Source organism: Danio rerio, chromosome 9 (genome assembly GCF_049306965.1).
Source record: "Danio rerio strain Tuebingen ecotype United States chromosome 9, GRCz12tu, whole genome shotgun sequence".
Lineage (NCBI taxonomy): Eukaryota > Metazoa > Chordata > Actinopteri > Cypriniformes > Danionidae > Danio > Danio rerio.
In genome coordinates this window covers 30,540,409-30,554,388 of record NC_133184.1, presented here as the reverse complement: position 1 = coordinate 30,554,388, position 13,980 = coordinate 30,540,409, and the positions used below count along the sequence as shown (strand labels likewise).

The window sequence follows — 13,980 nt, the reverse complement described above, 5'->3', positions numbered from 1 at the left end:
GGGTTGAGAAGGGCATTTTTAAAATGGTTTATTAACGACCGCGAGCCGCATTTTTGCCATTGCTCACTGTGTGCTCGCAGTTGAAAAAAGTAAACTCTGTGTGGAAATAGCGTGTTATAGCAGTCGTGTCTTTTTTTATTTCTCAGTCAAATAAAAACAGAGATGGGGTATGCGTTGATTAAATGCATATTTTCTGTGAAGCGATCAATTTGAGGTAGCCTGCAATTTTTTTTTTTTTTTACGGAAGAAAAAAACATGATTGGACAAACAGCATATGTGAGTTCTTTTAAAGGACTCAGTGTTCTCATTTTGTAATCTGAACTTGTCATGTAAGTGAGAAATATCTAGGGCAGGACTATTTATGTGTATTATTTTAATTTAGTTTATTCTGTTTTTCTATGCTCTTGGAAACACTGTTGTTAATATGTTCTGTATACTTTTGTTTAAATATTAAAGGAAATCAGTATTTTAAAATGCAATATTTAATGTGTCAGACACAAAATAGACACGTCAATTTTCTTTTTATTAAATGATAATTTATTATTAATCTGACCAGTTAACCATTAATATTCGGTTAACGAGCGATGGTTTGTAGGTTCGCAAAATTAACCAAAATTATCAACCTTAGTATTAGTTAATATTACTATTAACTATTTACCTGCAGTAATAAAAATATAGACTTTTTAATACACAGTTTTTTTTTCTTTCTTTAATAATTTGTTTTAACTTGCATCATTTTATGTGATGATCATAGTTTCTTCTTGCTACCTTGTATCAAACCTAGAACATTCCATTTATGTAGCCCTGTTGTAGTTAGCTGTTGCCACCTAGTGGCAACTCTCTATATGTAGTTGCCATACCATTAGTCACAGCTGAGATCTGCTTGGAAACATGCTCTTATGTAACCACATGTACTCATTTCACAGATTGACTGCACAATTAGCTTTGGTCAATGACTTGGAGCCATTCAGCTTCACTGCCACATGATAATATAAAGACATGTGAAATGTTTCTCCTAATGTGGAAGTCTTTCCAGCACCATTGCGTATTATCAGCTGCAGCTTTTATTTACACTCAGATCTCTGTACAGTTAAATAAATGTCATGTAACTAATTGTTAAAATTATCTGCAATATGAAAATGGTTATTATAGTAATGAACCTGAGTTTGTTCAAATTCGCTACCAGTGCCTACATCGTATGCTTAATTTGTAGACACCACAATTATGGGTTTGATTCCTAGGGAACAAGCATGCTGGCAGAAGCGTCTGCCAAATCTAGAAATAATTGGTACCTTTACAATGGCATACACTTTGTCAACACTCTCTGGAAGGCTCTGTTCTTTTGGGGAGCCATCCAAATCTACCCACATGCACGCACACACACACACACACACACACACACACACACACACACACACACACACACACACACACAAACCCATAATCAACAGTAATTGCAAAGTGACCCTGAGTCTTTTCCTCAAACACTTCATAAAAGGTGTTCATAAGGTTTCATTCAAGGGTGAACATTGTGATTTTCTGCGTGTCTTTTGAATGACAACTAAATGAATAACTGCTTTGAAATGCTCAGTTTTTTTACATGCTCATCTTAAGCACTCAAATTAAACTTTTTTGTTCAGAACTCTTTGCAAGAATAAAGCACATACATGCTAGGACGGCACAATATATTGTTTCAGCATTGATACATTGTGATCATTCACAATAGTCACATCAAATAACATATTCAATGTTTAGTTTGTTTTAGTCATTTGCATGTGTTTTTGACTCTGTGATTATAAAAACATTCAGGTATAAGAAAATGTACCATTTGTGACCTTAGCTACAATTATTTTATTGAATAGTTTTTATTTTTATCATTTAGTTACTGTCCCTGAATACTGTTAGACTCGGGAAATGACAAACACTTTATTTCAGTTGTATCTTTTCCTGATTGTGTTTATAGATTAAGCATGGAACATGGAACACATGCAAATAGAGAAACACACTTCAAATAGCACAGAAAACAACGAAAATGTGTTGGGGGACCACAAACATCATATAGATTGTTTATTAGATATTATGGAGATGCACTCCCACTGCAGAATCATCCCAATTGATCGATAAATTCTTTCCAAATAGATATATTAGCTCCTTTCACACATACAGACCTTTTTGGAAAATTACCTGCAATTTTCTGGAAAGGTCTTTGTGTGAACAGGCCTTTTTGGAAAATACCGGTAAATTAGTTCCCGCGCTTTTCTGGAAAGAGAAGTTGTAACATTATCGGTAATTTGCCGGAATGCTGCGCTGTGTGAACACAGAAGTAAGATTGCCGGAAAGAGCATGTTCAGGCTTAGAAAATGCTGACATGAGACCAATCAGAACATTCAGACGCATTCAAATTCGCACTGTTTATGAAAATAAAACCCTTTAAATATTTTTAAAGACACATTTAGCTGCTAGATGTTGGTCAGATATTGTTACTATGTTAATTCTTCATGACAACTGTGTAAAATATAATCAATAAAATGCTTATGATAAGCCGTTGTTTGTTTACCTTCAAGCTCTGTTTGCTTCCTTCAGTTGCTTGACAAGTGTGCATGTGAAGCAGCCGGTGAGCGCCGGCACAAACAAATTATGTACATCTTGACATGCGAAAGTGTTTCTCCATATGTTTTCATCGAAGTGGTTCACAATGCTTATCCATCCACAGAGTTTGTAAAGTAGTCAAATGTTTACAAATACAAGCGCAGCTGTTTAGAGGTCTTTTCTGGTTAAGGATGTCAGAATTTACCGGTATTTCGGAATGGATGCGTCAATGCTCTTTTCCGGAAAACTTTCGACACATCCTTGCCTGTGTGAACAACGCTTTTTTGGAATTTACCGGTAAAGTCGTTCCGGAAGTTTTTCAGATATTTACCGGTATCACTGTGTGAAAGGGGCTATTAAGACATCTGGTTAAATTGTATTCATCTCACAATATATATTGCAAAATAAAGAAATATCACAATTTTAAGTTTTTCATACTTACAGTATATTGTCTTGAAACCAACCAACATTTGTTTAGTACAGCATTTATGCAGCATGTTCAAGATTGACTCGCAAAGAAAGTGTATTTGTTCATGAATTAGCTGAAACTCTCCATTGTGTGTTCTCAGCCTGAAAGAGAACACTGATGAATTCATCATCAATTCACAGAAAATATATTTCACTCTTTCTTTTCTTGCCAACTGTACTATGTTTGCTTGTTTGGCTAAATGCAGTGTAGTTTCTTCTCTAACTGAAAACCGCATTTTCACGATTGACTCATAGCGCATTTGTTCACACAACTCTTCATTGTCTGTCCTCAGCCTGGAAGAGAAGGCCGATGACTTCATCTCTTCAGTGCCGCCTCTATCATCAGATCCAGTGAATGAAGCTCACTCATCCAAGGTAACAGAAGTGGCTTAATGTTATTCCAGCTGCTGGCACGCAGTAGAGAGAGTCCACAGCAGCTGTCAGGACACACACACCATCATTAACTTACTGACACACGCTCTAACAGTAAACTGAGTCCAGCGAAAAGCTGCACTTATTCTCTTCGGCTTTCTTACAGTTTTTTGAAGTTTTGCCATTTACTCACTGCTTCATGCTAAATTCTGTGGGGATGATGTGCTGTTTTCGGCTATATTGAAAGTTAGCCTCACTTTTGTTCCAAAAAGCTTCTTTTTCATTAGTTTTATTTATTGCAGAACATGAGCTTTCTGAGCACTTAAAGTGTGTGAACCTCACACAAATCATGATAATCACAATTATTATGTGTTCATCCGTTCATTCATTCATTCTTTCATTTTCTTTTCGGCTTAGTCCCTTTATTAATCTGGGGTCGCCACAGTGGAATGAACCGCCAATTTATCCAGCACATGTTTTATGCAGCAGATTCCTTTCCAGCTGCAACCCATCACTGGAAAACATCCATAAACACTCATCCACACACATACACTGTTCAATTTAGCTTACCCACTTCAACTATACTTATAGCATGTCTTTGGACTGTGGCGGCGACCGGAGCACCCGGAGGAAACCCACATGAACACGGAGAACATGCAAACTCCACACAGAAATGCCAACTGACCCAGCCGGGGCTCTAACCTATGACTTTCTTGCTGTGAGGCAATTATGCTACCCACTGCACCATTGTGCTGCCTATTATTAATTATCTTGAAACCTAATTCAAAGAAAGGAACCAACTATGCTGCTGTCACATGACTCCACGTCACCAATAACAACACTAAACTGAACACTAGATTGAACACCAGATTGTGACTCTATCGATCTTCAGCTAAAGTCAAAAAGTTTGAATGTTTGAACTATAATAGTTTGGTAGGTCATGAGTAAAAACACAACTAAGTTTAAACATTCTTTTAGTTTAAGAGCTCTTCCACTGTGTCTTGATGTTTATGTCGTCCTAAGTAGGCAACGCATATAAAAGATTAAAATTCACAAGGATCACTAATATATTCAGTTTCAAAAAATGAAAACGCATATAGCTTATTTTAACAATATTTAACCAAATGCAATTTTAAGTGAAATATCAAATGACGAAGCTATCACACATTATATATATATATATATATATATATATATATATATATATATATATATATATATATATATATATAATGTAGAGAATTAGTAAACATTTACGCTGGGTTCATACCAAATGTGAATTTAAGTTTGCGCAAGTAGATTATAGGCATAGTTAATGCAGACACTAAAACATCATTTGCACCACCTTGCAAAAATAACCTCTTTTTCAAAGCGTGATGTTTGCTGTGAACGTGCAGAATTCACCTCTATCACATCTTCTGCGCAAGTTCAAAAAATTCAACTCGAGCTGAAAATTTGCATGTGGTGAAAAAATCCCACAAGATAACTCACTGAAGCTAAGCAGGGCTGAGTCTGGTCAGTACCTGGATGTGCAACCACATGGAAAAACTAGGTTGCTGTTGGAAGTGGTGTTAAAGAGGCCAGCAGGGGGCCCTCAACCTGCACCCATTGTCCTGTGGCTGTCATTGCATTATTCAAGTGAATGCTGCACACTGATGGTGGTGTGGAGAGACCCCCCTCATGATTGTGAAGCACTTTGGGTGTATTACCATACACGATAAATGCGCTATATAAATACACACATTACATTATATTACATTACGTTACACAATCAATTTAGAACGAGTGATGATTTGTTTATATTCAGCTACACTCTAAACATTTTTTTTCACATAATTCATTCATGTTGTCCCAACACAAATCCATTAATTTAACGTAACTAAGTAGATTGAACATAAGATAATTAGTACACAATAAAAAATCTCCAAAATTGTGTTGTTTTCAGTTTGCACAAGTAACAATTTTTTTTTTTTTTTGAGTGTATATTGAGTATCTTTGTCATTCTAATACTTTATAAAAACAATTTTAGTGATGCTTTGCAAGCACTGGCATTTCCTTGTAAATAAAGACATTACATGAGCTTTTTATGAGCATACCCTTTAGAGCTTTTGGCTTTTTGCAATGCAGGTGAAAGTTGAAGATCCCGAGCCGCTGACAGCCCCTCTGACTGATAACCTGATAGACTTCACAGACCCCCTTCCTGTAGTAAGTTCAGTAATGCAGCTCAAATGACTGAAGACTCAAACAATGTGCTTGAAATGCTTTTAGTAAGATAAAGATTATGGTTTCACTGTATATTCTAAAAACAATAGTGTTTTTTGGGTTAATAATTTTTGGAAACTTGTAATGTGATTTAATTCGACACAGGTGCCACCACCTAAACCCACAATTACTCCACGATGGATCATTCCAGCTTCAGCACCTACAGTGAGTTTACTAAAATGTTACTTTTTTTTCTAGCATTGCATGAAGTTAAGTCTGATATATAATATATAATCGGGAGGATACTATGATTTGTTTTTTTAGTAATGTTTAATAGAACTTGATACTAACTGTAGCTATCAAAACTTTTAACTGTTACTTTTACCCTGATGAGAACTCCTCCAGATACTACAGAATACATTTTTTTAAATCTAAAATAAAATTATCTTAAAATTTAGAATTTTCTTTACACTGACAATAACAAACTTGCAAAGTCAGAATTGCCCATAAACTCACAATTTAGGGAATTAAAGTTGGTGAGATTTATACTTGGAGTTGGCAAAAATGTATTGTAGTTCATAGAAGAACAGAATTTTGAAAAATTAACTATCAGAGCCACAATTAATGCAATTAGAGTTGCAATTCTAAAAAGTATAACTTTATAAAAGTATATACTTTGTTCGTAAGGTCTGGACTAGGGCTGCACAGTATATTGTTTCAACCTCGATATCACAATGTTCGCATCTGCAATAGTAACATTGCAAAGATATGCAATGTTGAGTCTGAATTATACTTAAGCAGGAGCTACAGAATTGTATTTAATAATTGTATTTATACAAAAGTTTTATGATCTATGCAAAAAAAAAAAAAAAAGTTTTTCTTACTTTGAAACTTTAGTCTAAATATCTACATTTCAAAGCGAAAACAATATTATTTCACTTCCCCTGCTGGCAGACAATGTTGCTTGTTTTAAGGAAAAACTCTTACTAGACTTATTTCTTCTGTTGGTGAAAACAAAACACAGTTTTTACTTGTTGTAAGAATTTTTATTTGGACTAAAAATTAGTCAAAACAAAGTAATGAAAGCATTTTTTGCATTGTGATTTTTTTATTTTTTATTTATTTTTTGTTTCTGCACCCAAATACTGTTAGACTCCCCAGAAAATCATCAAATAGTGCTAATCTTGTGGAACTTTTCATTTCGCAATATTTATCGCATAAAAAGCAAAAATCGCAAGTATCAGATTTTTCCAATATTGTGCAGCTCTAGTCTGAACTTGCAGTTGAGCAGACTTTCCTAATTCTTGAAAAAAATTAAGAAACAAAAATTATTAAAATTCAATGTTAAATGATAAATTAAATTGATTAGAATTTGATTAGTGACATATTGGATAAACCTAGACTTGTTTTTACAATTGCGGGGTGTAAAAATGACAATTGCAAAAAATGAAATACACATAAAACTGGTGTCCATGAATCCTTATTGAACAATGCCTGTGTTTCTTTACACAGATGCTCTATGTAGATTTATACATTTAGCTTTTCATATTGCAGCTAATAATTATAACTTCCAAGCCACGCATTCAATAGAGTGTACGATTTCACTATCCTTTCTTCTTCTCCCATTTGTAGCAGTTGATGTAGTGACTGACTATCCCCCTGCTTCCTCTCTCTCTTTCTCTCCTCTAGCAGTCTGGCACCTTTACTAACGGCCTCCTCGACTGTCCCACAAAGGTGTCATCTCACCATCCTGAGGGCTCTGTTTCCCCTCTTCCTCAGCTCTCTCAAACTCACAATGTCATTGCCACCAGGTTTGTTTCATCCCTGCTACCCTTTTCTGCTCTCTTGAGAACAATTGTTGCTTTTCAGTCACTCTGATTAACTGTTTTTAGCTTGGTGGTCAATAAAACCTAGAGGAGTCATGCTTTATTACACTATTATCTGGGTGCATCTGTTTCAGCCGTTCAAAAGTAGAAGTCTATGAAAAAAAAATGTTTTTCTTTTAAAGGTTTGGAGAAGTTGCATTGCTTTTTTAAATTGTCCTTGTTACTGCACATGTTACATGTACTTACTATATTAACCCTTTAACTGCCCCACCAATATTTTTTTTCTGGATATGTCACTAGTTAACACAATCGATGCATTTTTTTAACACATGCCATAATTTCTAAAATATCAACCTCCCCCAAATAGTTGATACGTATGTGGGTTTATGATAAAAGTATTGAAATTAATATATAAACTATGAAAATCTGAAAATATGTAGTGTAAGATAATTTTTTTTAAAAACATAATCAAAATGAAATCAAAAACACAATATATTGCCATGTGATCATTCATTGTAAATGTCACATCACACAATATGCATTATTGAGTGAGTCTATATATTATTATATTCTGTATTATAAGTTATCATTTTCATGTGTATTTGAGGCTGATGACTGTAAAATGATTTTAAAAGCATTCACGTCTAAATAATTGTACCGTTTGTAACTTTAATAATGATTCATTTTATTGAATTATTTTTATTATTCTATTTCTATACCTTAATACTGTTAGATTTGAAAAACTATTATACATTGTGTATTTCAGTTGTATTGCTCTATGCTTGTAGATGGTTTATTATATTTTATTCTGATACACTTCTCTATAGAATCATCTCAACCAATCTTATCGCAACATAATTTTTCCCAGTTCTGTATAAACTCAAGTTTTACTAAAAATCAGACTCTTGGAAGAGCGTAGCCGGTAATTAACTGAAGACAAATCATTTTAATTGACTGATGTTACCTTGGTATTACATTACAAAGTTATCAGTGCACATATATATATATATATATATATATATATATATATATATATATATATATATATATATATATATATATATATATTTATATATATTAGGGTTATAACGGTATGAATTTTTTACGGTATGATAATCGTCTAAAACAATACCACGGTTTGACGGTTTCGCGATATACGGTATTAAATAGTAATTCTCATAGCAAAGACCCTGAAAAGAATAAGAACACGTTTTCTGACTGAACAAAGGTTTTATTTCAACAAACTTTTGAAAGAACCATTTTAATAGAACTATAGAAGTCTTTTATAAAAATAAACTGAAAAATCTCCCATTTTAATGAATTAAATTAGAAGGAATAAACAAGCAAGGTCTTTTAAGATTAGACAAAAATAAACTTAAACTGTCCTTCCTTATAAGCAGGATAAATGGGAGACCAAAAGTGCAATACCAAGTTTATGGCTGTAAACATGTATTTAAAGCGTTGTTTTTTTCAGTCTAGGTTGTGATTAAGAAATGTAAGCATGTTGAGATTTTCAGGACTTAATCTTGACCGCTCAGGTGAGAGAATGTGTCCACTTGTACAATGAACAAATAAAAAAATAATAAATAGTGTGTCAAAGTCCAAATAAACATGGTGCAAATCCTCAGTAAAAAATAGAGATAAATATTTACTATACTATAAATAGTTACATAACGAAACTAGATTCAATATGGAACATCCTTAGGTTTTATGTGCCAGCATGGATATGGTTGTCTGTGGATATGGATTTGGATGTGGTTGTATGCAATGCAGACAAACAGCTGCACCTTCATTTGTGTCTTTTGAAAACAGCAAGAGCAGCAGTTCGTCTTTGCTGTGTCACTGTTTTGTCATGTTTCTGTGCTGCTGTGCATGTAAAAGTACTTAGTATGAGAATTATTTCATGCAAAACTTTTTTTTTTTTTGCGTTTTATTTAGCCGCGCAGAAATGTATGCCTATCTCTCATTCCGTGTTGTTCAAAAAGCTCAGTGTTGGTCCACAAACAAAAGTGAAACCTATGCTTATTGGTTGTGATATAGCGAGTTTGAACCAATCTGGGCATGGAGGAGGGACAATGCATCAATGTATCATGTCTGGTTTGTCCAGAGACACAGTGACGAGCGTTTCTTTGTCAAATCAGCATTGTCAAATTTTGATGACGTAACCGCACTGATTCCGGAGCCTCTGAAAGTCCGCGAATGTATGTGATACAGCACTGGAAAGCTGAGATTCTCTTCTTTGTGCAATCTTTGAATTGTAGGAATCGGATCAGCGGATCAAAAGTTATTAAACATTTAAGAGCAATACTTCTTTTTAGCCGCGGGCGGCTGTCTCGGTCTGTAAGGGTTAAAACCGTTGATATGCAATTGTTCATGGTATGATAATCGTGCACATTCAAATCGTGGTAAACCGTCATACCGGTATATTGTTACAACCCTAATATATATATATATATATATATATATATATATATATATATATATATATATATATATATATATATATATATTTAATTTTTTTATGCTGTTACTGTCCTCACTTCCTCACTTCAGACAGTAAAAAGCATTCATTACATTCAGGAACACTAGTTTTGTACATGCATGTTGTTAATTAAATGTTTTTAATGCTTTAATGTACAGTAGCATACACTGAAAAAATTATTCATGGGATTTAATAAATTGTTTTATGTTAAGTGGTTGCAAACAATTTAAATGGGCTGAATTTAAACAAACGAATAAATTTAGTCATGTTCAACTTGATTTGTTTAAATTCAGCTTGTATAAATTATTTGCAACAATTTGCAATGACACATTTTTTTTCAGTGTAGCATACTATAACTTTAAAATTTCTTTAAAATGTAATCTGCATTTACTAGTTAATAAACAATTTGATTGATTCTTTGACAGCATTGTGGCTCACTCGACCAAGGACAACAACCACAAGCCCAAAGGTCTACTGACCACTGAACTCTGAAAGCGATGCCTCAAGCACATGCCCAGCACCTGTACCTTGGACCATCAAAACATTTCTTTTGAGCACGACATTCCAGTCAAACACATTCCAGTGCCCTTGCAGTGCAGGAACAGACAACTGTGCTGGGCTAACATAGAGAACAGATGGCATCCACGAGCCCAGATCTCACCACAAATAAGAGAACTTGAAGGGCTAGCAGCACGTTCTCAGTGTTTGACGACCACCTTTCCTTTTATAACTCTTATACCTCTTTTGATTGACTCTATACAGCTCTTTGTTGTAGCAGCAGCAGCAGCAGCACATAGATGACCCGCTCCTGTTGTGAATGGATGTTTGATCATCTAGAATGTTTGATCTACTTGCTGTCCACTTCTTGTTCAGATCTTCTGATTGGACGACTGAGCGCATCACTGACTGTTTTTCTTCATGCAGAAGTTCTATTTTTATCTTTGCCTTTCTTTTATGTTCTTATGAATAATAGCAGCATTCCTTATTGCGCTTTAAGTACTACTCTTAACTGCACAGTTGTTAGAGCACTGTTAGCACTGGCCAACATGCAGTCGTCAAGTCGCTGAGCCAAGATCTGCTGTTTGGATCTTTTATCAATGCTGTTTTTATCCAAACACTGTAGTTATGACCTGCCTTATTTTAATAGTTCATATAATATTTTTTTTAATGTACATGACATGAACTCATTGCAGCATAATGTCATTTGTCATCTGTTTAACTGACATATTTCACTGAGTATTCAGTGTAGTGTGTAATAGCAGCTTTAAAAGGGTCGATTAACCCAGAAATGAAAAGGTTCATTATTTTTTTCAGCTTCAAGTTGTTCCAAAGCTGAGTTTCCTGTTTAATATTAAATATATTCTGAATAATGTGGGTAACCAAATCCCTCTTAATGCTGGTTTTCCCATTTTTGTCCCTACTATAAAAAGCAAAATGGGGATCAAAAACTGACCTGAAAGAAACTCTTATACGTTTGGAACCATTTGAAGTAAATGATGACAGAATTTTTTTAAAGATGCTGAATTTGATTTTTTAGAAGATACAGGAGCAGCTGAGACGTCTCTGACTTGTGCAGTATTAAACTGGACAACGTAACCAGCTAAAATGTTTTAGGTGTGATACTAGAGGCCTTTCATTAACCCTTTCTTTTCCTCCTGTGTAAACTCCATAAGCAATTGCTGCTATTTTTCAGTACACTGAAAACTGCATTCTCGCTATAAATCACTGGATCTGAAATCACTGGAATCAAATATTTAAAGGTCAGTTATCAACTTTTTATACAAGCAGTTTTTGTGCGAGAAATTGTAAGTTAAACTTCTGAAAAGGTGTTTATATGATATTCATGCTCTGATTATTGGAAATGCTCAATCACAGAAAGCTGTTATAGCAGGAATATATGTATATGCTAATCACGTTTGTTCTCTGCGTCTCAGTGTAGGCTTATTTACATATTATATTAATGATCTGTAGATGTCAGCAGTGATCTGTTTATTTCGATACGCTGAAAAGTGTTATACACTGTAAGCCTTGTCATTTTGTATGATGTGAGACGTTCTTTGAGTAAAGGGAATTTTAACATGGTTATTGACTAGTGCTTTTGTGTGTACAGTTTGGAGTATTCTGAAAAATTTCCACTCACACTATTTCTTCAAGGAAATAATTGTTTCATTTAATCTTAAACTTTGCTGATTGATAGGCATAGTAATGTAAAGGTATACTGTAAAACCCAACAGTTAACTTAATCAAACGAAATGAGTGTAGTTAACTCAAATTTACTGAAAGTTAATTCTACTCATTTTAAAAGAGTTTTGAACTGTTGAAGGTAATGAGTTAATTAAATACCTCATTACGTCTACTTAAATAGAGTAAGTTTATGCAAGGTACTTCTATATAGATTAGTTTTTTAAAACTTAAATGGTTTGTTTCAATCAGTTTCCTTAAACAGTTTGAGTTGGCATAATTTGGGTTTTACAGTACTCAGTTGGTTTAAGTTCTCTTCATTTATTGGGTTTTACTGTGCTCAAATTGCTTTGTTTACTCAAATGGACTAAGTTCAAAGTACTCATTAAGATTAGTTTTTAAACTTAAATGGTTTGTTGCTATCAGTTTTCTCAAATGGTTTGTTACCTTAACTTTTTGGGTTTTACTGTGTATTGAGTTATATTGAACTTTTATACCAATCATTTTTAAACCGTATTAGTGTAATAAGTGTGGTCAGGCAGAAAAAAAAATTGATGCACATTTATACAACAAGCAACAGCAAATTGTGCACAAAATAATCATGAAAATTGAGTGTCAAGGATTGTAGAAGCCAACTATTAATGCTCCCTGAACATAAACGTGATGCTGTCATTTCCTTTAACCCAGAGGTGCCACTTACTCAGGTAAAACTAAAAATTATTCAAGTCTTTATGAGTGAATGTATTTATCATTGGGTAATTGTGGTTGTTCGTTTCCCCTCACAGGGAGGATGAAATGTCCAGTGTGGCAGCAGGTGGAGCCAGAGAGCTTCACCAGTCGGATAGGATCACGCTCGGGTCCTCAGGCTTGTATACAAAATTGGAAGCTCACATAGTGGCAAACACACAGGGTAATATTTCCCACCATAAAGTAGGAAATTTATTTGACAACAGTAGTATTTGTAAAAAAACTACAGTATCAAAAAAAAAATCTAGTAAATTACTATTTAAAGCAGGGGGGCCAAAACCAAATATAATTGGGCTATAAAGTTACTATTGCTAATTTATTTCATAATTTTTAAAAAATATAATTTTTTTCTTAAAATCCTAGTAGCTAAAGCAGTATAATTTGATTAAAATGGAAAATACAGTCACATTTTTTATAGCACAGTGGAGTTCAATGCTGAGTACACTAGTCAAGCAATATCAGCTTTTGTTCCCATTTGCTCACTGATTTCTCTGCATTGTGCCCAATCCATCGGGTGACAGTATGTGCATTTAAAAAAAATCTAATTCATTCAACTGAAACATGTAATTTCCATTTGTTTTTTGGGGGGCTTAGCAACAAAACAAACAAACAAAAAGTTAGATTAAGTAGAAATGACAGTCTATAAACCATGCTCATCATTCTCATTCTCTTGTCAGATGGGATGGTGGGCCAAATTAAAGGTTACCATGGCCCTATTTTGAACATTTTTGGATTAAAGGATTTGTATAACATTTCTAAAGGACATATTTTGTTGTTGTTATTGCTAGTCACTGAATTAAAAACTTGATTAAGACCCTTAAGCAGGTCGCACACCATAAGCGCCGCTCGGCGCCGCGACACGGCGCGTACATGACAGTTTAAAGTATCACACACCAGACGCGCACATTCGAATGATATTTAACATGAAACTAATCAGATGGCGCTCTGTGGCGCGGCTGAAAAATGAACTGCGTCCTGAGCCGTCGCCGGGCGCCGCCGACAGCCGCCGACTTGCGGCGCCGGTGTGTGTATCCTGATAGAAACCTATGTTTAGAATTCTAAAATACATGGCGCTGCGTGGCGCTTCTGGTGTGCGACCTGCTTTAGGACGCA

At 34.5% G+C, this 13,980-nt stretch overlaps 1 protein-coding gene and 1 long non-coding RNA gene across 50 annotated transcripts in view; one reads left to right on the top strand and one right to left on the bottom strand.

The window, feature by feature from the left end:
* epb41l5 (erythrocyte membrane protein band 4.1 like 5) overlaps positions 1 to 12,021 on the top strand; it is a 68,704-nt gene extending 56,683 nt beyond the window's left edge. For 22 of the 49 annotated variants that reach the window (XR_012384901.1, XR_012384893.1, XR_012384894.1 and 19 more), the window contains 5 exons: positions 3,351 to 3,432; positions 5,557 to 5,634; positions 5,797 to 5,856; positions 7,321 to 7,442; positions 10,365 to 12,021. Coding sequence is in view for 39 of the 49 variants with exons in the window: in XM_068223327.2 (XP_068079428.1) it covers positions 3,351 to 3,432; positions 5,557 to 5,634; positions 5,797 to 5,856; positions 7,321 to 7,442; positions 10,365 to 10,431 (409 nt within the window). In the remaining 10 variants the exon portion in view is untranslated. 49 annotated transcript variants of the gene reach the window in all.
* On the bottom strand, positions 11,120 to 13,683 carry LOC141376144 (uncharacterized). Its single transcript, XR_012385452.1, has 2 exons — positions 12,681 to 13,683; positions 11,120 to 12,567 (listed from the first exon to the last, which is right to left on the bottom strand). It is a non-coding gene; the product is annotated as an uncharacterized lncRNA (long non-coding RNA).
* Between the last annotated feature and the right edge of the window lie 297 nt (positions 13,684 to 13,980).